Source organism: Aphanomyces invadans (assembly GCF_000520115.1).
Source record: "Aphanomyces invadans strain NJM9701 unplaced genomic scaffold supercont1.17, whole genome shotgun sequence".
NCBI lineage: Eukaryota > Oomycota > Saprolegniomycetes > Saprolegniales > Verrucalvaceae > Aphanomyces > Aphanomyces invadans.
In genome coordinates this window covers 1295610-1318429 of record NW_008580162.1, presented here as the reverse complement: position 1 = coordinate 1318429, position 22820 = coordinate 1295610, and the positions used below count along the sequence as shown (strand labels likewise).

Here is a 22820-nt window from a genome sequence, read left to right as displayed (position 1 = left end):
TGGCCCGATGAGCCGCGCGGAGATGCTTGGATCGCAACTGGCCGAACCCTGCGCTGCTCTCGGACTTGCCCTCATGGTCTGGTGATTTAGGATCGACGGGACCATTTTCGTCGTCGTCAAGTTCGTCCATCTGAAACGACTCGACGGCACTTGACCCACTGTCTTCGTTGCCGTCCATCACACTTTGCACCAAAATCGCGGAAAACATATTCATCACGATAAACACGCCCATGATGATGACGAGGGATGCATACACAGGGGACGAAGCGCCCACGGCGATCCATCCGTCGTACATGACAGCGGGAAAATTGTCGTAGGTCAGGAACTGAAATACAGTGAACGCCGCCCACACGATCGAGTCGAAGTTGGAACGGTGCAGCCACGTCTGTGGGTCTGTATTGTTGAATGGCATCGAGAAATTGTCTGGACTGAACTGGTACCGCGTCGCAAACAGCTACAGAATGGTTGCGTATGAGCAGCCAACGACAATTTCGTGGACGTACCTCCATGCCGACAAGACTAAAGATGAGCATGAACAACAATAGAAACAGCATAAAGTTGAGAATCTCGCCCATCGAGTTAACAATGGCCGACAGCAGCTGGTTGAGTGATTTCCACTTTCGAGCAAGCTTGAACGCGCGCGCGGCGCGTAGCGCTGTAAAGAAACCGTGGCCGCCAGGGTTGCCATCGAACAAAGCAGGAGGATTGGTCGCGGCTTCGATGACTCCCATCACAAATGTTAGCAAGTCGAATCGGTTGAACTTGTCCCTACATACCAACTATGAGTTTGAATCACGTCTGTGGCGTGCCGTGCAAATACGTACGTCCAGAATCGGCGCAACCCGAGCCCGATGATCTTCAACATCGACTCGACGCCAAAGTACAGCATAAAGACAAAATTCACTGCTTCAAAGGTGTTTTGAGTCGACGAGTCAATATCGTGGTAGTCCATGGCGAGGACGAGGATGTTGGCGACCGTGATTGCAAGGCCAACATTGCTAAACAGCCGAGACGTCACGATACGCAGCACCTTTTTGCGAAAGTCGAGCCACCGTCGCCCCATCGACGACTGGATGACCACGTCTCCGTGCTGCATGGCAACAGTACTCAGTCGTTTCAAAAACAGCGAACTGCGGATAGTCAATGGATGTCGTCGTTTGGACGTCGGAATCGAAGCCAATGCCTTCGACATCAGTTCACTAAGAAATCGACCCATGCGTTAGACACTAGCTGGAAGGCCTTCGTGGATCTTACTGTTGCTTCTTCAGCACCTTGGCTTGCAGGTCCTTTGCCTTCTCAAACTCGGTAAACAACACGGCCATGTTGAGCTGCAGCAGAAAGCACATCCCAATGTACAGCAGCGCGTTGAAGTAGATGCCAGCCACCACAGGGCTCCCCGTGCTTTGCGTCTACGCAACAACGAGAATCATGATGCCAGCCCAACCTTTCGTCGCCAACGCACCGTTTGCGTCAACACCATCCACCCGGACGCCGTGATCGTCTGGAGGAGAATGAGCCACGTCCGGCCAAGGTTGTCGAAACTCGGGAGGCCGTAGTTCAGGTTGGAATTAAATAGGGCGTCGTCGTTGATGTTGCCGTCCCACGGCGGTTGGAGGAGGTAGTTGAAGCGGGGATTGCCCCTCGCGTCGAAGTTGGAGCCGCACACGGCGCCCCCTTGGCATTGCCGACCGACTTCGGCCTCTTGGTTGCACACCATCGGGATGACCTCTGACGCGTCGACGGGCCAAAAGCAGTCTGTGGGTACGTCCCACACGTCAATCAGCTGAGAGATCTGCGTGCCGTTCGGGAACCGACACATGAACTGGTTCGGATCGTTCTGCACCATCGAAATGTACGACGCATTCGGCGGGTAATTGAACGTGCCGTTGGGCGGCAGCACGACGGGGAACGGCGTCACCCGACACCGAAAATGATTCGACCCGCGATAAATCTCCATGCCGAGGATGCCAAACACGAGCATGCAAAACATGAGCAACACAAACACGTTGGCCAGGGCCGGTAAACTGGCCAGCAACGAGTTGGTCAGGACTTTCAGACCTAGTGCTGACGTTGAGTGAAGACGACAAGTTGGCGAGCTCACCTGGTAGCGAGTGGAGCGTTCGCAGCGGCCGCATCACGCGCAGCACTCGGATGAAGCCGACTTTGATACCTTTGATGTTCATGATGGACAGCAGCCTGCACACCAGGTTCAGCAGATCCCACATCAACCGAATGACGTACCCCGATACGACGATGACAAAGTCGAGTCGATTCCAGCCTTCGCTGAGGTATGCACGTTCGCCGAAACAGAACCCCATCGCGATGATTTTGACCGTGGCTTCGGCGAGAAATATGTAGAAGCTGACGCCGTTGCAGCTGTCGATGAACCAGTTGATCCAGATCGTTGTGTTGGGCCCTTCGACCCATGCGTCCGTGTAGTCGGTCAGGCCCAGGATGACGGTGTTGAACACGACGCAGAACACGATGAACCGGTCAAACCACTTCCACGTGACGATCTTGATGCATATTCGTCGAAGGGGGTGTTTGGTTGTGAGGCACCCGAGCGCAATTCGTTGAAACTAGATTCAGAATCAGCCAACGTTGAGGAGTCCTGCGTGCAACGTGGAACTTTGTCTCACCTTCTTGTAGTGTGCAGGTACCGGCCCTTGCCACTCGACTTTGGACTCGTATTTGTCGGAGCCCATGATGTCGATTATGGTTCACTCTGCAAAGGCTGCTCCCGCACTGGAAGCAGAACTTAGTCCGCCGCGTCGTGTCGGTGCCGCTGTGCCTGCTACTGCTGAAAAGGGCAGTGCCTCTTGGGCCCTGTAACGCCGTGAAACTCCCGGCCGGGATTCAACAGTACTCGTTTCTTATGTAACCGCTTGGTGTGACTTTGCTGCCGCGTCAGCTCGAATGCGGGCGTCAAGTACAATGTGACGGCATGCCAGGGCATTCTAGCAGTGCATCGTGTCAAGGGACAGCACGCTGTCCCTGTCAATCCATTCAATATTCCTTGCTTTGCCTTTTTTGTACCTATGATGCTGTTGGCAAGAAACTTCTTTGGGCTGTTCGTTTACTGCGTTGAGAGCTCATGGCACTACACGTGGCACTGCCTTGGCTGGGATCATGTCCCGTCGATCTATAGAACACTTGGAGTAGATTCTACATCTCGACAATTCGGCAATCTTTTCATCTAAGAGGCACATTTGACGGTGTCGTCGAGAGCACATCTTGGCCAATCACGTGTTCCTGCCTCCACATGTCCACTCAACTGGGGGCATGTACAATGTGAGAAGAGGGAGTGAAGTGGGTAGACCATGACCCTTGCAAAGACGTACACTGCTCGTACCTCCGCCCGAGTAGAGAGTGGATTTCGACTCACGGGGTTGACATCGTCGAGTGAGCACACTGGTAAAAGACCTTGTTTGGACCCGAGGCGAAATACAAGAATTGTACGAATGTGATCACTGGTGCCACGTGATGTGTCGGTACGAATGGACTATAGTCCCATATCGTTGGCTCATGGCTGCATTACAATACATCATCTTCCTCTTCTTCATCCTTGTCGGCAAAAAATTCATCCTTTATCGCTTTCAGCTGGGCCTCCAACGGTCCAACTCGCGTATTGACGGCGTCCATACCGCGCGCACCCAACTTGTTGACAATCCCGACCAATTGCACCGCCTTTTCACCGACATGGACTGTGGTTGACGCTACATCACGGACATCAGGATCGCTGGCACTGATTGCCCTCGTACCTCGAATTTTCTTGGCCCGTACAGTCTTTTCCAGCACGCGTAATTCCTCGTCGGCAAAGTCGAGCGCTGCCGTCGCCAAGATTGCGGCCGCGTCAATCAGTTGGTCGCCTAATCCCCACGTCAAACACCCCGAACCGTGGCAGGCGCGACAAGCATACCGTGCTTGTCGTATTCTTGTGGAATCTTTAACGTCGACATGCGTGTGAGCTCGTCTTGGTACGTTTTGTTCTTGAAGATCTTGTGCTTGAGTTTCACCTGGACGACACAGCTCGTCACGGTATACACACCACAGCAAACACACTCACCGCGTCCTTGAGCAAGTTGGTGAACTTGTCAATCACTTCCACCTTGTTCTTCGTCTGCGCCGCCAGCACAACTGGCGCGTTTACAATTTGGTCGTATTTTTGAATCATCTGGGACGCGTCGTTGGCCAACGTTGACAGCGACCAAAGCCGCAGATACGCGTTGCCGGCGTCCAGGCGCTGCTGTTCGCTAAAGTACCAATCCCTCGTATCCTTGTTCTTGATGAGAAGCCTAGTCCATCCAACCGTGTGATGAACTCATCGCCAATACACGATCAAATACGACATGCACCAACTTGAGCGCCGCGGGGCCTTACCTTGCCGACCACGTTTGGTTTGCATCCACCCCCAAAGTCAGCCCAAACGCTTCTAACTGGAGCAAGAAATGTCAACGAGGGCTGAGCTATAGCCCTGTACCTTTTTCGACACTTCACCGGCGTACTGCACCGCATGCTACAGTAGACTTCGTCAGACAGCGCGATACATGCTGAATGAACGACGACAGCAACGCACAGCTTCCGACTTGAACTGCATTGTCAAGAGATCGTGGATCGTTGCGTTGATTGCGTCGATGTTATCAACGAGTTTCTTGTTGGATTCCTTGCGTGCCTTCTTCTCCAACTGTTCCACCATAGTCATCCCTCCGCCTGAAGCTTTCACCGTGTCTTCGCCGAAAATGTCGTGCACGGCGTCCGATGCGGCAGCCAACTCAGCCGCCATTTGATCTTTGACAGACCGGACAGGGACTGGAGAGCTCCCTTCATCTGGGTGTGAAGGTGATCGCATCCCGCCACCTCCGCCGCCTCCCGCAGCACCTTGGTAATTCGCGTCAGGTTTCCTGCTCGTGTAACGTAACTTCCGCTGGATACCTGATTCAATCATTTGTTGGTGGTGCATCACCATGGCAAAAAGTTGTTCCATGGAAACTCCACCGACGCTGCCGCCGCCAATCAAGGGCGGCGTAGCTGGTTGGGGAGGTGGTGGCTACACGGCCGCAATTGCATGAGTTCTCGACAATACAGTGGATATTGCAACGTACACCAGGATCGTTTGGCGACACGCCGTCGGGGGTTTCTAGTACATCAGCGTTCAAGCCTTCGGCTTTCATTTTGAGCGCCACTTGCTCCTTTGGCATCCCCATCGAAAGCAATTTAAAATATTTCTTGAATGCAGTGTCGTCTTTGACAAGAAGCGGGGTGTATGGTGGTGGTGTAGCCGCCGCGACTGGTACCACCCCGGAAAATGCATATGCACCGGCAGGGGCAATCGGTTGTGCTGGCGGCTACATGTGTGTCAGTCCTGGCCGACGTTGCGTGCTTACCCCGGGGTCATTTGGCGAGATTTTCTCGGGGTGATCCAAAAGGTCGGGGTCGAGACCCTCAGCTTCCATTTTCATCTTGATTTGATCAATGGGCATGTGCATAGCTTGGAGCTTGAAGTACTTTTTGAATTTAGGATCCTCCCCCACCGTCAGAGGAATGTACGCGCCAGGAGGGGCCTAAACATTGAATCAATTGCATTCTTGTAAGAAAAGGAGTACCCCTGGGTCGTTGGGAGACACGGCATTGGGGGTGTCGAGCAAGGCTGGCGATACTCCTTCCACCTCCATTTTTGCCTTAATTTGGTCCACCGGCATGGCCATCTTGAGGAGCTTGAAGTACTTTTTGAACTTGTCGTCGTCTTTGACAAGAAGCGGCGTGTACACGACGACTTGTGGTGGTAGTGGTGGTGGTGGTGCCATCATCATTGATGGCATGCTCATCGGCATCATGGACGACGAGGCGGGAGGCACAGCAGCGCTAGCGAAGTTGGCCCGCTTTTCTAGCGCCTCCAACTTTTGCATGAGTTTCTCGAGCTCCTTTTGCTTGAGTGACGACGATTTCTGCAGCACTTGGGACGACACTGGCTGCGCCAGCTGCATAGTCGACATCCGTCCAGCCAGCTCCTGCATGTTCACCTGTGACTTCATCATTTCTTCCAATTGTGCTTTCAAGCTCGAAATCTCCTTGGACGACTTGAGAACGTCGGTGGATTTCGAGCTTAACTTGACCAGCTGTGCAATCTGCTCCTCCGTAAGGCCAGGAATCAACATGCCGCTATCTACACCAACGTTATCATCGTGGATGTGTTTGATAATTGCATGGTCGTTACTGTGAAAGGCTTGGGACGACCCGCGCATCAAGACGGAACCACGGCCGCTCTTGCGGCGGTTCAACAAGTCATTCGTCTTCTCCTCGTCTTCTTCCTCCTCCTCCTCTTCTTCTTCTTCATCGCTCTCGCTTTCGCTTTCCTCTTTCAAGTAAACCTTGATGCAATGGTCGCGGTGAGCTTTGAAGTGACGACGCAAGCACCCCTGCATGGTACGTGAACACGCAGCGTAGTTTTCAACATATTGACACTTACGTCGTCGCAGTACACGACGGAATTGCACTTGGTGCATGGGAACGTCGCACCATCCGTCTTGCAGTACGCACACTCTCGTGGCTGGCTGTGGCCTTGCAGGGCGCGCATCAACTCGTCGTCGCTGTCGCTGTCCGCCATCGTGGTGCTGAACGTGGATATGGGCAAGATGATCCAAACAATCAAAATGCCCGGTTTCGCTCCTCCTGTCTTCGTGCGACGTTTTTTGACCTCGTGATAGAAACTGACTGTCGTTTCATTCCGCAATGAGAAACGTTGGGATCTGAGGGACGGAAGACATGTCTCACCACATGCGAAGAAGCGGCGACGGCACATACGTACGCGGCACGATAACTTTGTCCGTCTCCCCAAATGAGGACGCCCTTCCGTTGTCCTCGACAGAATAAATTGCCACTGCGATCCCGCTTTCATACCACACAACGTACGCAATCGTGCGGTCCAATCCATTCGACACCACTGTCGTGATGCTGATGAGACTTGAACTGCGTTCTCATGCAACTTCCTTTGGTAAAGCGCACGGCCCATGCCAGAAAAGAGATGAGAGAATGTGCACAGGTCCCCGAACGCATCTGCGATGGTTGGGCGAGACTAGTTCCCAAAGACGGACGAATCTGGGCTCGCTTGTGATCTTGGACATCCTTCGATAGTGACGCTTTGCAGGGGACAGGATGCTCTCTAGCATGGCCCGTTCATGAGAATGGCAAGCCTCGCTGCTGACTTGGGCAATTTTTCAACCGTTTCACAGTTTCGACTTGCCCCCCACGCGGCATTCGCCACGGCGCGAAGCCCCGTCATGCAGTTTTTCGACGTTCGTACGGAGCGGGAGGTACTCGACAAGGATGGTTTGACACGTGGCGGACGCTCTCCACCGAAGCGGCGTCTACAACAGCCCAGAGAACAGTCGTATGCACTCGTGCCAGGAAAGTTGCTTGAGACAAGCGATGCCACCGCAAAGGAATGTGGTCGTCCACGTCGACAACGACAGCAAACGACACAACCGCGCATCGTCCAGGCCATGGTGCGCCACGAGCCCATCGACTACTTGGCGCTCCGCAGGACAGAACTCAGCAAACGTGCTCTTCTTCGCATGCGCGACGTTGTCGTACGTGAAATCATCGTTCCCACACCAGCCCCCACGAAGGTCGACTCTCCTCCCCGTGGAGAAGTGCAACACAACGCGTTTCTTCAAATGCCATTTGCTGCCGCTGCTCCCATCGAGTGGCATCCCACGGCCAACACAGCGGAAGCGTCCCATGTTGCCCAACTTGAGCACGACATGAAAGAGCTCCATGCCGCACAGGCTTGTGCAGCTGCCGCCATTGCGACAGAGGAGGCCAAAGTACGATAGCTTACTCCGAACGCAACCAACGCCGTGTCATTTAGGTCCGAGAGGCCCTCGCGGACGTCCGCAATGCCGTCGCGACCTTGTACACCTTTACGCCAACGTTTCGCATATGGTCGAGATTCAAGACGAAGTCTGTGATCGAGCGGTGGCAACGGTATGGCAGTCACCGATACGGAAATTGCCCGCTCTTTTTGCAAGGCTCGGACGACATTTCTTCTTTTGCAGGTTTGTGACATGGCATCGCGACGAAGAAGCGAAACTCGTGGCGCTGACGCACTACGGCGTGCGAATACAACGCTTGTTCCGTCGACGTCGCGGACGACTTGCCGGGTTTGTTGACCGTGCTGCGCTCCGGCAGGCGGAATGGGCGTCAGCTGTACGTCAGTCGCTTTGTCGGCATGGCTCGGATATATTCAACTTGATCGTCCACATGTGGTGGTGAGTAGATTCGACTGCAGGCGTGGATGCGGACCATGCTGGCCATTCATGCAATGCAGCGATTGCGAGAGTCCAAATACGCCACGCAGTTGCAGAGGATGTGGCGAGGACGTGTTGGGCGGGATCGTGTCAAGCACATTCTTCGAGAACGCTTGCGCGTGCGCCTTCGGTGGGTGGTCTCAGAACTGAGATAGCATGATGGTCTGGTGAAAAGGTTCTTGTCTCCAACGGGGTCGCTCCATCGCCTTCGAGACATTGCACTGTACCATGGCGAGATGCGCCAGACTCTGGAGCGACTGTTGGCCTTGATAGAGGACGTCCATGTGAGTCTACGAAGCAAAACCAGTGCCCATCGACACAACCGATGCGATGACGAAGACACCGAATTCATCCACGAGTCGTCGAAATTGGTGTCCATTCCAGCGTGGCATGCCGCCATGGCCGACCTCAATGATCTCATTGCTGTTCGGCACTTGGAAATCGATCAGGTATCTCACCTCAATTTCGGCATTGATGCGGCATCTCCAATTCCTGGCACTGTCTTCGAGTATCGCTGCGTTTGCATCTACAGTCGGCTGACAAATGAGTCAGGCAAAACGCCAATACGCAGCACAACGAGCAATTCGAGTGGCGGCAGCGCGCTCTATCGATGCCGCCGACAAGGCACACGCCTTGGCCGATGCTATTGAACGAGTCCGCCGTGCCAACGAATTGATTACCATGTACGTGTGGAATAAGGCCACCATGACAACTCAACAGACATGTCTTGACTTGGTGGAAGGTATCGCGAAGACTGTGAATCGATGGAGTACGTGCGGTCAATGCGCGTAGCCTACGTGGACGCTGCGCTTCGCGCGACAATTCAGCAAAAGAGGCGTGAAAAGGAAGGATGTATGGCGATGCACATGGAGGAACTGCAGACTCGGCACTATATCAGTGAACACGTACTGTCCGTTCGTTTGCATGGATGCAACATCAAACTCCTGTATTTTAGCGTTGGCGGGAAGCCGACCGACGACGGCGGCTGGGAGAAGTCGACAAGGTGGAAGCAATGCGGCAGATGGAAGCAGACGCAGCGGCAGAGCGTCGCCAAGAGTGGGTCGTCACGATGATGCGGCAACAAGATCTGCGAATTCAGCTGGAGCAAGAGCAGAAACACAAACGGATACAGGAATGGCAGCTAAAAACCAAGGTCAAAACCTGCCGTCATCAAAAGAGAAATTGTCATATCTCGAGTAGGAAGAGTACGTAGGACTGTTTGAGCGGATGGAGGCACGTCGCCTTGAAAAAGAGCGACAAAAGGCTGAGCGGAAAGTTGCCAAACGAGCCCGCCAGCAAGAGTTACGCGAACGGTACGTCGTCCACAGCAAAGTTGGTGTCCCTTGACTGGAAGATGTTGGCAGAGCGGCGGCCTTGGAGAAAAGTCGAGTTGCACGACTCATCGATCTCGACCGACAGTTTGACGAACGGCTGTGCATGGAGTCAGAAGAGCGGTAACGAAGTACGCAATTGATTGAGGTGTGCGATGGGGGATGCATTGTAGCAACATGTTGGCAATATTGAGTGAGCAAAAGAAAGCAGAAGAAGCCAAACTGTGGGAAGCCTTGCGGATCAGTGCAAACAAGAACCGGCGAGATCCCTTGGCGCTGGCACCCGACGTACTCGCAATGAGGCAGATTCTTGAGCGAGAACGGCATGCGCGGCTGTCGTATGTTGTCTTGTCGTGTTATTTTGTGGAGCTCACAGCAAAAATACACTTGTAGCATGACAGAAGAAGACAATAGATCGCGCCAGGTCATGGATGCATTGGCCAAGGTGCAGCATATGATGCATTGCAAAGAGCGCAAACGCAAACTCGACATGGACCGCAAAGCAGAAGCAAAAGTACGTGCGGCCATGGAAGCTGAAGAAAAATGGGAGAGAACACGGCTACGCAAACTCGCAGATAAGGCAAATTACGAGCAAACGCTCAAGCGGATGCAAGCTGCCGATGAAGGTTGGCCATGTCGAGAGCTACGTCATGACAGCGTTGCTTTGTGTAGCGTACCGTGCCAAACAAGCAGAGAAGCTCTTCGAAGCGAGGTGCCGAAAGCTCATGCACGACGAAGAGATGCGTTTGCACCGTCTGTACACGGAAGTTCTGCATCGTGAGCGGCTGCGTGAGCGCAAGGAGCGCCACACTATGCGCAATGACGAAATGTACATGCGCCATATTTTGGAAGAGCGCGAAAAACTCCGTTTGCGCTTGATGGAGAAGACACATCGCGTGGAAATGGCAGTCGAAGACGTTCGGAGTCACCAGTGGCAAAACTTGGAGACCGTAGCTACAGTCATTGGTTTGGTACGTAAAATTTTCTTGTTCTGCGAAGGTATGGGACCTTTCATGTGCCGTGAAAAAAGGCAATTTGGTCGGCGCGAGAGCTCAAGACGTTAGCTGCACACGTCACACAGTACCCCAAGATGCTAAGACTGAACGTGGCACTGGTGGCACACATCACAGGACAAAAGGGTGATCCACCTTGGAAAGGCGTGCAATGGACGCCATCAGGTGAGACTTGCGTTGGACTGAAGTAGTCTTGGGTTGAGCTCGGTGTAGACGCAGCGCCAGCAATCGTTGTTCCATCTCGTGCCAAGGAATTGTGGAGTCGACTTCGGTGCGCTGAAGTCCCAATGTGTGGGCACTAATGGAGATATCGTGGCCAGGAACAAGTACGCAAAGCGGGCGATTGCTGCCATCGAGGCGAAGGCGGGTGCAGATGCGTTGTACGCTGGAGATTTTGTTCGAGGTACTGCATGGTTTGTCAGACTCGGGGAAAACTCACGAACGACCACCAGCCCAACGCAACCTGCGCATGGCATTTCGGGATGGGTACAAAGGGGGAAATCTCCTTCGCAACATAGCCAAGTGCCACGTCAAGCTGTATGAGGCATACTTGAACGACAATGATCTCCGCATGGCATGGACCTGGTATATCAGAGCCGTGGACCACATGGACTTGCAATCTTCGCCCGCATTTCTCGATGAGATGGCACATGCTTTGTACTTGCTGTGCCGTTTTCAGCACTCGGCAGAGATTCTCTCGAGGGTACGTACGCAGTAGTATGGGTAGACAAGACCTGATCGCCGTGGATAGATCATTTACAATTTTCCAACGTACGTGCGGATGCCCTTGGTGATTTTTCGCGCGGCCATGTTGATGTGGCACTTGGGTCTGTACGAACAAAGTACCGACTACCTTTTGCACTTACTGGAGTCGCCACCTGCCCCCTGGACCGACCTTGACTTGATGTTTTTCATCGCGAGGTTGTACCTTCTCGACGAAAACAAGTCGCACGCTACGTTTGCATATGATGATGCGTTTCGCCGCTACCGATTGCACGGGTTCAGTTTTCAATACCAGTCATGGAAGGCTTGGATCAGTGATGCTGCGGTGTGGCGGTATTTTGGGGCCAAAGCGCTAGCGGCCAGCGAGTTCTTGGTCGCAAAGGACATGTATCAACAAACTATCAAGCGCCGCCATGACGAAGCTCATCTGGAGCATCGCCGAGCAGTAGGTGATTTTCTACAGTGTCGTCATCTTCACATTGGTGTCAATGCGGTTCAGGAACATGACATGGACTGGTTTCATTTGGCCCAATGCCAAATCATGCTGCACGAGTACGTATCGGCTGGTCCAGCAGTAGCGCATTGGCTGAAGGCTGTACCATATGCCGATCGAGTCCTAGCGAGATGTCAGGCATGGCCGCGTGACAAATGGACAGCCATTGGATTGATTCCGGAATGGGCCATGGAGCAGAAGGAGGAGATTGCATCGATGCCAAAGGTATGTTGCAATCGTAGCATACACCGACATCGTCGTGGTATTTGTAGAGGGCCATGGCGACTCCAAAATTCAAACGGAAGCGAAAACCTCCCGCGAAAGTACGAAAAAAACACACTCGACGGCAACCCCAGCGTGTCAAGTTTACCACCACTGCGGAACTGCGTCAATGGGTCGAAGTTGAGGACGCAAACACTGGCAAAGCGTTTTACTTCAACGAAAAGACATTTGAAGTGGCGTGGACGCGGCCGACATAACTCAACGCAATAATTCCGTCAGCACAAACGAGTCGTCACGACTTCGTTTCTTGGTTCGCAGTGTTTTATCGAAACCGGGCCAAAAATGAAGGGTCTCATCGGCGCTCAACGTAGCAACCGTAGTACCGTCGGGAGACGCCGTCATATTTAGGATGCGACGGGCGTGGCCACCATATTCCTTTATCAGGGTCATCCCAGCAACGTCCCATAGCTTGATCGTATTCGAAACAGGTCCGTGCGACGACAACAATTGCTTGCGGTGGTGGAGCTCAGGTAGTGACCAAATGAGGCCAGATACTTGGGACCCTGTGTCTAACGAATGCTGGAGCTTGCACGTGCGTTCGGTGATGCGCCACCATTTTACGGATTTGTCACTGGAGCCACCACCTGTTGCCAAAACTCCAACGTCCCAAGGACTCCACCGGAGCGCTTTCACAGCGGCATTGTGGGTGTCGATGACATGCAATGGTGTCAGGCGTGAGAAATCTTTCGACCAAATGCAGGCGATGTGGTCGCTGCCACCTGACACGAGCATGCGTTCGTCGGGAGACCAATCGAGGCCACAAATTTCTCCAGTGTGATATCGTAACGTTGACACTTGATGGTTTGGCTTGCGCGGGTCGTGATGTGTAATCGTGTTGTCTAACGACCCGGTTGTCAGAATCGCACCTCTCCACGCGATACTGCCTACTCGCGCAGCGTGACCATTCATTCGCGATATGCATTGCTTGACGTGAGTGTCCCAAACTTGGGTTGTCCCGTCCTCAATCCCCACGGCGAGTAAGTGGCGGTTCATCGCCATTCCCCACTTCAATGATGTAACAAGATGGTTTCGGTACGACACGAGCTCGAGGTGGGACTTTGTTTGACGGTTCCAAAGGTACACCGACTTGCCCAGAGCTATGGCAAGGATATCCAATTCGCCCCAATCAAGCAGGTTCAAGTAGAAATCGTTTTCCACAAACGGTGCATCCATAATTCGCGTAGCCGACACTGTCGTCACAATTGCGGATTCCACATGGCGCAGCAATATAGCGTTGGAAACTTTTTCCATTCGATGTAGGGCATTGCTCGTGAGGTTGTAGACTGGCACGAGGGAAAGGTCAGGCACTCCAAACATCGTGTACGTCATTGCTTGGTGGAATGGCGTCATCTTCTTTTCGGACGTGGGGGTGTGCCCTTGCACATGCATAGCCGACACGTCCATGTTCATCGACGAGCGGCTAGGAATGTATCTGTCCATTCCTCCGGGCTGTATGCGCTTCGTTCTCTTCGCCATGGTAGTTCGTCAGAGATTCACTTGTGACTGACAGGTGAAATTGAAAAGTGCGCCAAGGTCGGTTTCACAATCGTCTGATTGGCTCTTCGAATTTTGTATTATCGTTTGATTAGATGTACTTAATCTTCTTGCAAGGTGATTGGCTATATTTTCGTTTTCTAATCAAACACTTTGGTCGCGTGGGATTGCACCGTCTTGAACATGTGCTGATACAGAGCATGAACAATCGAGCAAGACGACAACGTTTTCTCCCGACGAGCGCTTCCTCCTCCTTCCGCCGGAACGTGGTACACGAACGTTTGAATCGGCATGATCACCCGGGACGTGCTCGTGATGAACGCGCCGCTCCATTCGTCGATTTCGTCCAAGCTAGGCGATCGTAGTTCCACCGGAATGCTGAGTGTCGCGCAGCTCTCAAGAACCAGATCTCGCATGGTGCCCTTGAGAATGCCTTCTTCGGCCGTCACGACAGCGTTGTTCTACGTCCATTCAACCAAATAGCATCTCGCATGCCGCAGGTACAGCTGTCAAACCACATGAAATCACCAAGCACCATACAACATATCCACAACAAAACCCAACTACGGACGATTGAGCCACAAATATCGATTCAAGTAACGAACCTGTACGACAAAGAAGTTCGTTTGGGAGCCTTCGAACAGTCTGCGCGTCTTTGGGTCCATCAAAATGATCTCTTCCGTCCCAGGAGTCATCGCTTCGTACAGTGCCTGTCGGTCCTTTGCCCACTGCAGGTCCTTAACCTGCGCATGAATTCGTCAACTTTTAATCGTACCCCGCACTCTCTTTATAGTGATGTCGGACCAGTGGGTTGTTGCGAGGCTGCCCGGCCACTTCCACCTTGACATTTGACGATTCCTTGGGGCAAAGGAGACCCACATGACAAAGGATGTCGCCTTGGCCCTAATATGGAACAGGAACTCAGGAAATGCTGAGCAAAGAAGCCGCGCAAGAACCTCGACCACTTCAGTCATGTTGGTTGCAGTTGGATACGGCTGCATGATCATGGTCAGTTTGAACTCCTGGTCATCGGGAAGGGTATGATGGCTTTTAAGATCGACCATGGCAGCGCGGAGGGTCGCAAGCACTCGCGGTGCAATTCCTAAACAACACGATTGAGCGCACAAGGACGGATGAGCGTCATCGCACGTCTCGCCAGTTCGTCGTCGGTGGCATCCTTCACAATGGCCTTGGTTGGTTGCACTGGAAATTCTATTAATGAAGCAGACATAAGGGTCCGACGGTGCTACCGAGTCGCTTCAAGTGGCTATCGAGCGCAAACACAAACGTGGAATGGACGGTGCGCGCGGCGCTGTAGACACCTGCACATTTCCATGAGTCGTGCAGTGTCCAACAACAGATCATCGCAAACCTTGAGGGCATGACAGGACGAGCGCAGAGCTGTCCTTCTCGTACGGGAACGCGACACCGTTCTTGGCGGCGGCAACGAGTGCTCGGCGCATCTTTGCTCAATTGGAAAATCAGTGGAATTCCACGTGCGAACTCTCACCTATTCCACTCGCTCTCCAGTATCATTACTCTCTCTCACAGTTTACAGTATTAATAAAATATGGATTTTGGAATTTCAACTCACTGCCCCAAAGTACTCACAACACTCAACTTGTTGTGCAATTGGAAGTGGAAGAAAAGGTTGCGGGGATGGAACGACGTCCACTATAAACTCCATGTGCGTGTTGCGCGGAGTGGAAGGGCTTTATATGAGTCTCATATGAGATCCATGCAGAGGGAGGTATGTCATTCTATGTCGAAGTGCAAGGAAAAGGTGACAGAGACAACTAAGTACTTCGCATTAATTCCTATCCGTGAGTTCACACGGATCCGAATTAACTGGAACAAATTACATGAATGTACACTTGACGTTCATGTGGCTCCCTTTTGATCTGGCAGATTAAAATCACCATACTTGTTCATGGATGCACTGGAATTGTATCTACGAATTGTTTCTTGCGTACTTGTCACCGCACGAATGTCTGGCTGCGTTCAGATCGTTGGTTGCTGCACGCTCTTGCAGCACCACGGACTTAAGCCAACACACCCCGGACCGATCGGACGAAGCTTATGATGGCCAATCGATTGGTAGTTCATTTGAAGGATATCTGTTCACTAACGCTATCACGAAGGCGTTCAGGTTGATCACCAAAATCAACATGAAACGCTGATAAGGTCAATTCCTGTCCTTGTCGAATCCAAACTGGCGTGCACTACCCGTAAGCTGTGAAAAATCTGCACATCGTGGATCGCAACACGGGGTTCGCTTCCTGCCGGAGGAACGCACATGCACGACTTATTCCAGCCGACAAAGGTTTATGGGGTTCAAGTCGAGGACTGCATGATCCTCTTCCCCGTCGTAACCACGTCATCAGCGTTGCTTCATCATACCCAAGCGTTCCAAATCCATTCATGGCACGCCACGACTGCGACGGAGCATTGGAAGACCTGTACACAGGCAACGCGATGCTTCTCCCGCGCTATGGACATTTCGTCGAGTTGCCGTGGGTCGCGCCTGGACAGTTTGAAAATGTAATCAGTCCTGTCAAAGAGCATACTGATGCATGCATTTTCATAGGATATACGTTGCCAAGTCATCAAAAGCGAGAGGTTTTCGTCGGATAAAGGCCAAATTATACGGATATGGCCGTGATTGGTCCGTTTGTTTTACTGGCAGGCAGGGATGACTGGCTGGGGCGGTCCTCTTAGCTTTTTAATGCGGCAGTAAGTTCCAATTTAACTTGTGATCAGGTAAGAACGACGAAGATGACGGAGTCGACGGGACGTGGGCGATGCATATCTCGATGAAGCACCACACGGCAATGAAGAGGTTGTGATGGTGGTGGTGGTGGTACTGTCCGCGATGTCGTTTGTCGCCATGTCCACCGACCTTTGGCACAGGAAACCTTCCCCGGCAACACAACTATAGGCACATGGTGGCGGTACCCCGCAATGACATAATGCGACCGACAAGCCACCACCCCACCATCACATCCGACGTGTTGTCGAAAGTGCTGCCTTGGTCTTCAGATTGCGTCGGTTCCCGCACCCCGTGCCGCCGGAACGCTGCGACGCGATATTGTTTGCTGATAGATCGTCTTGTATAGTCCCAATGAAGCACAACAACGTTATCCCGAACGGTCACTTCCACAAGGACTGGCAAAACCGCATCAAGACGTGGTTTGACCAAGCCTCGAAGAAGAAGTCGCGCCGCTTGACACGCAAGGCCAAGGCTGCGGCCATTGCCCCCCGCCCGGCTGCCGGCCTCTTGCGCCCTGCCGTGCACTGCCCTACGATCAAGTACGGCTCCAAGGTGCGCGCTGGCCGTGGCTTCACTTTGGACGAACTCAAGGAAGCTGGCATCTCGCGCAAGCAAGCCTTGACGATCGGTGTCTCGGTCGACTACCGCCGCACCAACAAGTCGGTGGAATCGCTCCAGGCCAACGTCCAGCGCTTGAAGACGTACAAGTCCAAGTTGGTCTTGTTCCCCCGCAAGCGCGCCTCGAAGCCGAAGGCTGGTGACTCGAAGGTCGAGGAAACCAAGAACGCGACCCAATTGATCGGTGCTGTGCTCCCGATTGCTCGCCCCTCCAAGGAAGTGCCTACCGCCAAGATCACGGAAGAGTTGAAGAACAACTCCGTGGTTAAGACCCTGCGCTTGGCTCGTGCCGACGCCCGTCTCGTTGGCCTCCGCAAGAAGAAGGCCGACGAAAAGGCCAACGCCGACAAGTAAGGAGCAAGTCATGGGTGATACGATGCGACTTGTAGCGTTCGTTGGTTTGATCGATTGGAACACGAAAATAAGAGAACAAACGAACATATCGTCTCTCTGTCTCTGTCATTGCTTGTCCTGGTGGATGGCGACTTGGACGATGTTTTCTCGACTGCCGTGTCGGTTGCTGTCCCATCCATGGTCCTGACGAAGTCTGTGGTGTGCGCCATGCATCCTCGTTCTTCATGTGTTGGTGTTTGGATCGTACGTTGTCACAAGTCGTGCCGACGTTCGTAGTAGCTCTTGCGACTTGTGCGTGCAACGTCGTCCAACGTGCTCAACCACACTGGTGCCATCCCATGTGGGCGATGCTGCTCCATGGTTGACAGACGAGTTTTAAATATTCGAAACTTCAATTAAAAAGAAAAGAATTCCAGCGCTTTTTGAAAACAGACAAGTTTATTTACAAAAGGCGCTTTTTGGTTCTTTTTGATATTGACCCGTGGTTTCGACCGAATTGGTTGGTTCATCATCGAGGCGCCAATGCGAAATTCTTCAAACTGCATTCCACGTCCAAGATGGGCCGAGCGCTTAAGGGACTGGCGAAGGCCAAGCGTGTGTTCACGGTAGACGACGACGAGTATGAAGATGGCACGACCGCCAATGTGCACCATTCGGACGATGGGGGATCGGCGTCCGACGACGACGACGACGATCATTCGTACGAGATCCGACGCCCTTCGACCTTGCGAATCCAAGCAAGCCGCTTTGACGATACCGACCCAACTTATGAAGGTAAGGTTGTCAAGCGCGCTGATCTTCGTGGAGATGGAAGCAACAACGAGGACGAAGACGACGACGATGACATGGAGCGAAACATGGAGGAAGAATGGTCGGAAGGGGAACCATTTGCTGCGTCTGACCATGACGACGCCGGTGATTCGGACGATGCGTCGCTCGATGAAGAAGTTGAACTCGACGACGACGGTGAAGATGATGAACAAGAAGGAGACAGTGGTCGCCGCCGCGTTCCTCGCGGTCCACTTGGCGACAACGACGATGTCGATGACGTTATTCGAAATCTCGAAGACGAAGACGACGCTGCCGTCCTGATGCGTAGTGCAGACGCTGGCCAGCATGATCGCGCCAAACACGTGTATCACCAAAAGCTCATTTACGAACGGTGCTTGGAGCTGCAGATTTCCATCAAGCAGATTCTCACTGCGTTGCACAGCGTCGCCGCCGACATGTCTGCAGAGAAAAAAGCTCAGTTGACGTCTTCGATTCGCACGTCCATGTCGTCTCTCAGTGCCATGCAGCAACAACTCTACACGCTTCCAGACATGTCGGCCGCCCTTAGCTCCAAGAAGCGCTCGTTCGACGACATTGCAGACACTTGGGACGCCATCGAAGGTGAATCCAAGGCCGCTCTCGGGGTGTACGAGCCCATCTTGAACAAGCAGACTGTACAGGCCGACACCCAAGGCAAAAAGTTCAAGGCTGTCAACCAAGATATCCTCGTGCAAGTCGACGCCATGCTGGCCGACACGCAGCGCATTCGACGCAAGGCGCACCCCGTAGTCGAGGCGGACGACGACGCCACCGACCACGATGACGTTCTGGACGAAGCCACGTACGACGATAAAGACTTTTACCACCACCTGCTCAAAGAATTTATCGAGTCGGGTACGACCGTCGACGACGCCGCCGCAACCGCTGCCGCGCAGCTCAAGCTCAAGCGAAAAGTCAACAAAAAGGTCAATCGCAAAGCCAGCAAAGGCCGCGTCATCAAGTACACAGTCCTGCCCAAACTTCAGCACTTCATGTTTCCCGACCCGACCGCGTACCGCCGCACGGATATCAACGTAGACGAACTCTTCCGCTCCTTATTTACATCGTCTGCAGCAACCAACGACCCTTAATGGAAAAAAAGTACCTTGCGACTCCTCGCTGAAAATTCACCAAGTTTTGGAACTAAGCCGACAGCAACGGTCCATGTTGTTGGGCACACCTACGCCGCATGCTTGCCGTGCACGTGAGTCAAGATGCGCCGACTGGCCGCCATGGCATGGCAGAGCACCGGTTTTGGCATGAGTACGCTATCGTGACGTGCTTTCCCAATCAACGACTGGGCATACCCGTTTGACTGGAACCAAAACGACAACGATGCGCCCCATCGTTCTTGAGTGAGACTTGTCTTGGACAGTCGAGTAGTGCCATAGCGCGGGCGAATGTTTCACATGCTGAGACTCGATCGGTGCTCCATGTCCTTGGTGTTGCTATGAATGCCGCCTGCGAGGACCACGAGTCGTTTCATCGGAGTGGACAGGGTCCAAAGTCGAGGTAGACGGAGTCCCAGCCAACGCGGCCGGGCGACATTGCATCCAGAGGACGCATTCCCCTACGACGGCGTGTGCTTGAGCATTGAGACGACGCCGTGAAGTTGTCCGTTCCCTTGTGGCATCACGGCCACCCTGGGCAGAGATGTCAACGAAACAAAGATGCGAAAAACCGTCCGTTGTCTACACGTCACTCTTGAAAAGAAGGGCACGAGACGAACAACACGAGTTCTGCGCACGTCGCCGTGTCGTGGGCCTCGTGTCCTGGCGGCGAGAAGCATGTGGGTCGAAGGGACCAAGCAATCTTACATCTCCTGCTGGAATGAATCGAGAGAGCCAACTTGCCACACGTGGACAGCGCATGCACTTCCATTCTTCTTTAGCGCGACGGCACCACTCGAAACACCCTCACGTTTCTACTGCAATTTCCGCACGTTCGCTCGCTGATGGTTCCTGGAGGATCGGTTCGTAACGTTACAACGGCGCGAAGGAGGCATCTGCCAAAACTCCGCCGCCTAGATGTCCAAGCGTCGACTGCGCAGCTAGGATGCATGTCCCAATCGTGTGCACCCCACCATAATGTTCGCTGTTCTGCATCTCGTCGTGCGTGAGGAGCCAAATGGGCAGGTAACATCCTCGGCGCGATCTCATGCCTACACACGGCCGCACATGGCAAAGCGCCGACGCACGGATACGCGCGAGTGTTTCCTGGTCTACACCCACACAAACGACGGCATGGCTTCGCTGCATTACACCCCGTGGGCATCGACCGTCGTTGCTTGTGCGGCGAGCATCGTGCCGTCCAAAGTTGTACTATCAAGCTGACAAATTTCGCCCACAGGCCAACGATCTTGCAACGAACGGTCACCACACTGTCTGGCCCCGTGCACGACAGATTCACCATCCGGCGACGTGACACCGTCAATTTACACGCAACGAACGGCCCGCGGCCACTAAACCAGACCAAGGGTCGCCATTATAACTCCATAAACTTCCTCTCGCTTGCATGCCATGCGCAGGCCGACTCTGGAGGATGGCGATCCCGCCGCCAGAGGAGCTCCGGTCGGCGTGTGCAGATGGGGTGCCTGCGACATTGTATTAGGTAGCGCTTCATTTTTTGATGGACCAATCAAATCGCTGTCCAACGGCTAAATCGGCCTTTGATTGGCTAGTGTCGAAACTGGATATCCCCACATGCTCTCGTTGTCACGCACGATCGATGGGTTCGACCAGCCCCCACTTCACAACTCGCCTCCCTCCGACCAGACGCCAACGCGATGTTGGCTGGCATGCGCTCATCGCCGTCCAGGAAATACAAGGGAGAAGATCTCGTCAAACAATCGCAGCTGGTCAAGGTCAAGCCGTCGCCACCGTCGGCGTCGACCAGGTTCACGCAATGGATCGCATCGCTCACCACCCGACAGGCTAAACTCCACCGACTTAAGAAGACGCCGCACCCCACACAGACTCCATCGACACCAACAACGTCCAAGCAATCCATTACCCGATTAGCAGGGCATGACGCTGGAATCCCGGACTGCTGTCGTCGCTTTGTCAAGAACGCCCTCTCCTCGAAGCAACCGACGTACTCCTCCGGACGTATTTACTACAAATACCTCGATGGATCAATCCTTCTCAACCAGTCTACCGTCGTGGGGGGTCGTCGCGTACCATTCTTCACCCCCCACGTCTCAACGTGGCGACAAGAGCGACCGAGACTCCGCGCATTGACTCCGATAGCCGAAGAATCCCAGGAAAAACTATGCGAGGGCTGTCACTCATACAAGTTTAGCCATCAACCCAACACGTCCTGCGTTGCGCTGACTCGCATCATTCGACGTGTGTCAAGCCACCGTCATTGCGAATCGTCTGTGGTTCAGGCGCGACTCGTGTCGTCGGCAGCTCCTGTCCCTGTGTTCGACGTCTAATTTACTGTCGTTGTTTCATGGATCTGCCGCATACCGTTCTGCGGGATCTCGCCGCGCGAGATCGCGACGCCGGCAGGCTGTGAGTGGGACGACTTGGCCTTGTTTGTCTCCAGTGTTTCAAAATTTGGAAAAACTCGAGTCGAAAATTTGAATTTTCGTGTGTAATCGACCAAGATTGATTCTATTTTTCGAATATCATGCTGTTTGGTCGATGTCACCAAAAACTGACGCATTAAAACGACCACCATGATGCGAGGCACGACACGGTCGATGTGCACGAGGAAGAGCGTCTCGGTGGCACGAAGAGGGCTCGGTGCGTTCATGCGTCGGTATAAAGCACAGCGCCGAGCCCATCTAATATATCAATCCCTTCTTTGTAATTAATTCCCAAGATCTTACTTTAAGTGCATAAGGTTTGATGTTGAAGCTCCAACTTGACATAAATCAATCAAATTTCCAGAAAATTCAGAATATTTCGTCCCTGTTGAAATGTCTATTTCTCAGTCAAGCAAGCTTACATATACCATCACATTCTACAATTGAAGTTTTGACAATTTGAGCTTACCTTTGTTACCTCCGTTACTCTTGGGAGGTGACCGCCCCAGTCAAACTACCAACCATGCATGGTTGATTCCTTTTCAAGGATATTGGATATCTATTATAATAGAAATGGTATTTCAAAGAAATCTAAACAATTCCCTAGCAGGAAGGTATAAGATTACCACGTATTCTACTCTACATACTGTATACCAGTACTATAAAAAAAAAAACAATATAGTGATGTTGTAAAGGTTCTTTAAATCCTGCAGTTGGTCGTACTCATCATTTTTATTTGATTTTATTCCAGATATGTACAAATATCCACTTGACATCGAAATCACTGACAAAGACCTGAGTAATTGAACACGAGGTCTATTAATAAATGTAGCAGATTGTAATAATGTGCACGAGGAAGGGCATCTCGATGGCTGGACGCAGCGAGGACGGCTCGGTGCGTTCATGCGTCGGTACGAAGCATAGCGCCGAACCTTTGCCTTCATCCTTGCATTGCCTGGGTCGACCAACGTCCCCCCATCGCTAGAATCGGTTTGCTGGACCCATCCACGCGCTCGCCGGGTGGTCATGCCCCTTTGGATGTGTTTCACGACGTCAGCTCCCAGCATAGCTCGAACCTGCCTCGCCATGCTTCC

General features: G+C 52.9%; 8 protein-coding genes across 13 annotated transcripts; 4 read left to right on the top strand and 4 right to left on the bottom strand.

The window, feature by feature from the left end:
- Positions 1 to 71: 71 nt before the first annotated feature.
- On the bottom strand, positions 72 to 2705 carry H310_08549 (hypothetical protein; the record flags this gene model as incomplete). Its single annotated transcript, XM_008874351.1, has 9 exons — positions 72 to 78; positions 156 to 454; positions 504 to 768; positions 825 to 1106; positions 1255 to 1409; positions 1463 to 2058; positions 2102 to 2196; positions 2242 to 2579; positions 2640 to 2705. The coding sequence occupies 9 exons, from the start codon at positions 2703 to 2705 to the stop codon at positions 72 to 74; spliced, it is 2103 nt and encodes a 700-aa protein (XP_008872573.1).
- Positions 2706 to 3300: 595 nt separating this feature from the next.
- Positions 3301 to 6692, bottom strand: H310_08548 (hypothetical protein). Its single transcript, XM_008874350.1, has 13 exons — positions 6467 to 6692; positions 6215 to 6416; positions 5604 to 6163; positions 5385 to 5561; positions 5103 to 5345; positions 4933 to 5047; positions 4577 to 4878; positions 4481 to 4516; positions 4381 to 4436; positions 4067 to 4295; positions 3920 to 4016; positions 3762 to 3869; positions 3301 to 3716 (listed from the first exon to the last, which is right to left on the bottom strand). The coding sequence occupies exons 1-13, from the start codon at positions 6602 to 6604 to the stop codon at positions 3535 to 3537; spliced, it is 2445 nt and encodes an 814-aa protein (XP_008872572.1). The 5' UTR covers positions 6605 to 6692; the 3' UTR covers positions 3301 to 3534.
- A 549-nt stretch (positions 6693 to 7241) lies between these two features.
- H310_08547 (hypothetical protein) lies at positions 7242 to 12956 on the top strand. Of its 6 annotated transcripts, XM_008874347.1 has the most exons (22): positions 7242 to 7823; positions 7868 to 7983; positions 8055 to 8205; positions 8276 to 8436; positions 8482 to 8755; positions 8859 to 8989; positions 9049 to 9211; positions 9262 to 9459; positions 9507 to 9619; positions 9671 to 9760; positions 9811 to 9975; positions 10031 to 10263; positions 10310 to 10608; positions 10668 to 10815; positions 10864 to 10921; positions 10971 to 11053; positions 11103 to 11353; positions 11402 to 11818; positions 11873 to 12091; positions 12139 to 12398; positions 12460 to 12618; positions 12674 to 12956. In XM_008874347.1, the coding sequence occupies exons 1-20, from the start codon at positions 7278 to 7280 to the stop codon at positions 12343 to 12345; spliced, it is 4023 nt and encodes a 1340-aa protein (XP_008872569.1). In that variant the 5' UTR covers positions 7242 to 7277; the 3' UTR covers positions 12346 to 12398; positions 12460 to 12618; positions 12674 to 12956. The 6 variants fall into 6 exon arrangements, with proteins under 6 accessions (XP_008872569.1, XP_008872568.1, XP_008872566.1 ...); XM_008874346.1 differs by having other exon boundaries at positions 12460 to 12956; XM_008874344.1 differs by having other exon boundaries at positions 12139 to 12618.
- On the bottom strand, positions 11668 to 13657 carry H310_08546 (hypothetical protein). The gene has a single exon (XM_008874343.1). It carries the CDS (start codon positions 13622 to 13624, stop codon positions 12347 to 12349), a length of 1278 nt encoding a protein of 425 aa, XP_008872565.1. The 5' UTR covers positions 13625 to 13657; the 3' UTR covers positions 11668 to 12346.
- Positions 13658 to 13702: 45 nt separating this feature from the next.
- Positions 13703 to 15112, bottom strand: H310_08545 (hypothetical protein). The gene is made up of 7 exons (XM_008874342.1): positions 15015 to 15112; positions 14893 to 14964; positions 14792 to 14845; positions 14599 to 14744; positions 14447 to 14545; positions 14248 to 14385; positions 13703 to 14103 (listed from the first exon to the last, which is right to left on the bottom strand). The coding sequence occupies exons 1-7, from the start codon at positions 15103 to 15105 to the stop codon at positions 13783 to 13785; spliced, it is 921 nt and encodes a 306-aa protein (XP_008872564.1). The 5' UTR covers positions 15106 to 15112; the 3' UTR covers positions 13703 to 13782.
- A 1257-nt stretch (positions 15113 to 16369) lies between these two features.
- H310_08544 (hypothetical protein) lies at positions 16370 to 17487 on the top strand. The gene is made up of 2 exons (XM_008874341.1): positions 16370 to 16402; positions 16759 to 17487. The coding sequence occupies exon 2, from the start codon at positions 16764 to 16766 to the stop codon at positions 17382 to 17384; it is 621 nt and encodes a 206-aa protein (XP_008872563.1). The 5' UTR covers positions 16370 to 16402; positions 16759 to 16763; the 3' UTR covers positions 17385 to 17487.
- A 429-nt stretch (positions 17488 to 17916) lies between these two features.
- H310_08543 (hypothetical protein) lies at positions 17917 to 19869 on the top strand. Its single transcript, XM_008874340.1, has one exon. It carries the CDS (start codon positions 17942 to 17944, stop codon positions 19283 to 19285), a length of 1344 nt encoding a protein of 447 aa, XP_008872562.1. The 5' UTR covers positions 17917 to 17941; the 3' UTR covers positions 19286 to 19869.
- Positions 19870 to 20913: 1044 nt separating this feature from the next.
- H310_08542 (hypothetical protein) lies at positions 20914 to 21859 on the top strand. The gene has a single exon (XM_008874339.1). The coding sequence runs from the start codon at positions 20980 to 20982 to the stop codon at positions 21628 to 21630; it is 651 nt and encodes a 216-aa protein (XP_008872561.1). The 5' UTR covers positions 20914 to 20979; the 3' UTR covers positions 21631 to 21859.
- Positions 21860 to 22820: the final 961 nt, after the last annotated feature.

What these genes read in the sequence shown, in the direction of transcription:
- H310_08548 (XM_008874350.1), bottom strand. Translation starts at nt 6,604, where the DNA reads ATGGCGGACAGCGACAGCGACGACGAGTTGATGCGCGCCCTGCAAGGC. An exon ending in TGCAGTTCAAGTCGGAAGCT is followed by an intron (nt 4,517 to 4,576) that starts GTGCGTTGCTGT and finishes AGTCTACTGTAG; the next exon opens with CATGCGGTGCAGTACGCCGG. An exon ending in CCGGTGAAGTGTCGAAAAAG is followed by an intron (nt 4,437 to 4,480) that starts GTACAGGGCTAT and finishes TTCTTGCTCCAG; the next exon opens with TTAGAAGCGTTTGGGCTGAC.
- H310_08547 (XM_008874347.1), top strand. Translation starts at nt 7,278, where the DNA reads ATGCAGTTTTTCGACGTTCGTACGGAGCGGGAGGTACTCGACAAGGAT. An exon ending in GCCAACGAATTGATTACCAT is followed by an intron (nt 8,990 to 9,048) that starts GTACGTGTGGAA and finishes ACTTGGTGGAAG; the next exon opens with GTATCGCGAAGACTGTGAAT. An exon ending in GAACGGCATGCGCGGCTGTC is followed by an intron (nt 9,976 to 10,030) that starts GTATGTTGTCTT and finishes ATACACTTGTAG; the next exon opens with CATGACAGAAGAAGACAATA.
- H310_08546 (XM_008874343.1), bottom strand. Translation starts at nt 13,624, where the DNA reads ATGGCGAAGAGAACGAAGCGCATACAGCCCGGAGGAATGGACAGATAC.
- H310_08545 (XM_008874342.1), bottom strand. Translation starts at nt 15,105, where the DNA reads ATGCGCCGAGCACTCGTTGCCGCCGCCAAGAACGGTGTCGCGTTCCCG. An exon ending in TAGCCACTTGAAGCGACTCG is followed by an intron (nt 14,846 to 14,892) that starts GTAGCACCGTCG and finishes TAGAATTTCCAG; the next exon opens with TGCAACCAACCAAGGCCATT. An exon ending in ACATGACTGAAGTGGTCGAG is followed by an intron (nt 14,546 to 14,598) that starts GTTCTTGCGCGG and finishes GTTCCATATTAG; the next exon opens with GGCCAAGGCGACATCCTTTG.
- H310_08544 (XM_008874341.1), top strand. Translation starts at nt 16,764, where the DNA reads ATGAAGCACAACAACGTTATCCCGAACGGTCACTTCCACAAGGACTGG.
- H310_08543 (XM_008874340.1), top strand. Translation starts at nt 17,942, where the DNA reads ATGGGCCGAGCGCTTAAGGGACTGGCGAAGGCCAAGCGTGTGTTCACG.
- H310_08542 (XM_008874339.1), top strand. Translation starts at nt 20,980, where the DNA reads ATGTTGGCTGGCATGCGCTCATCGCCGTCCAGGAAATACAAGGGAGAA.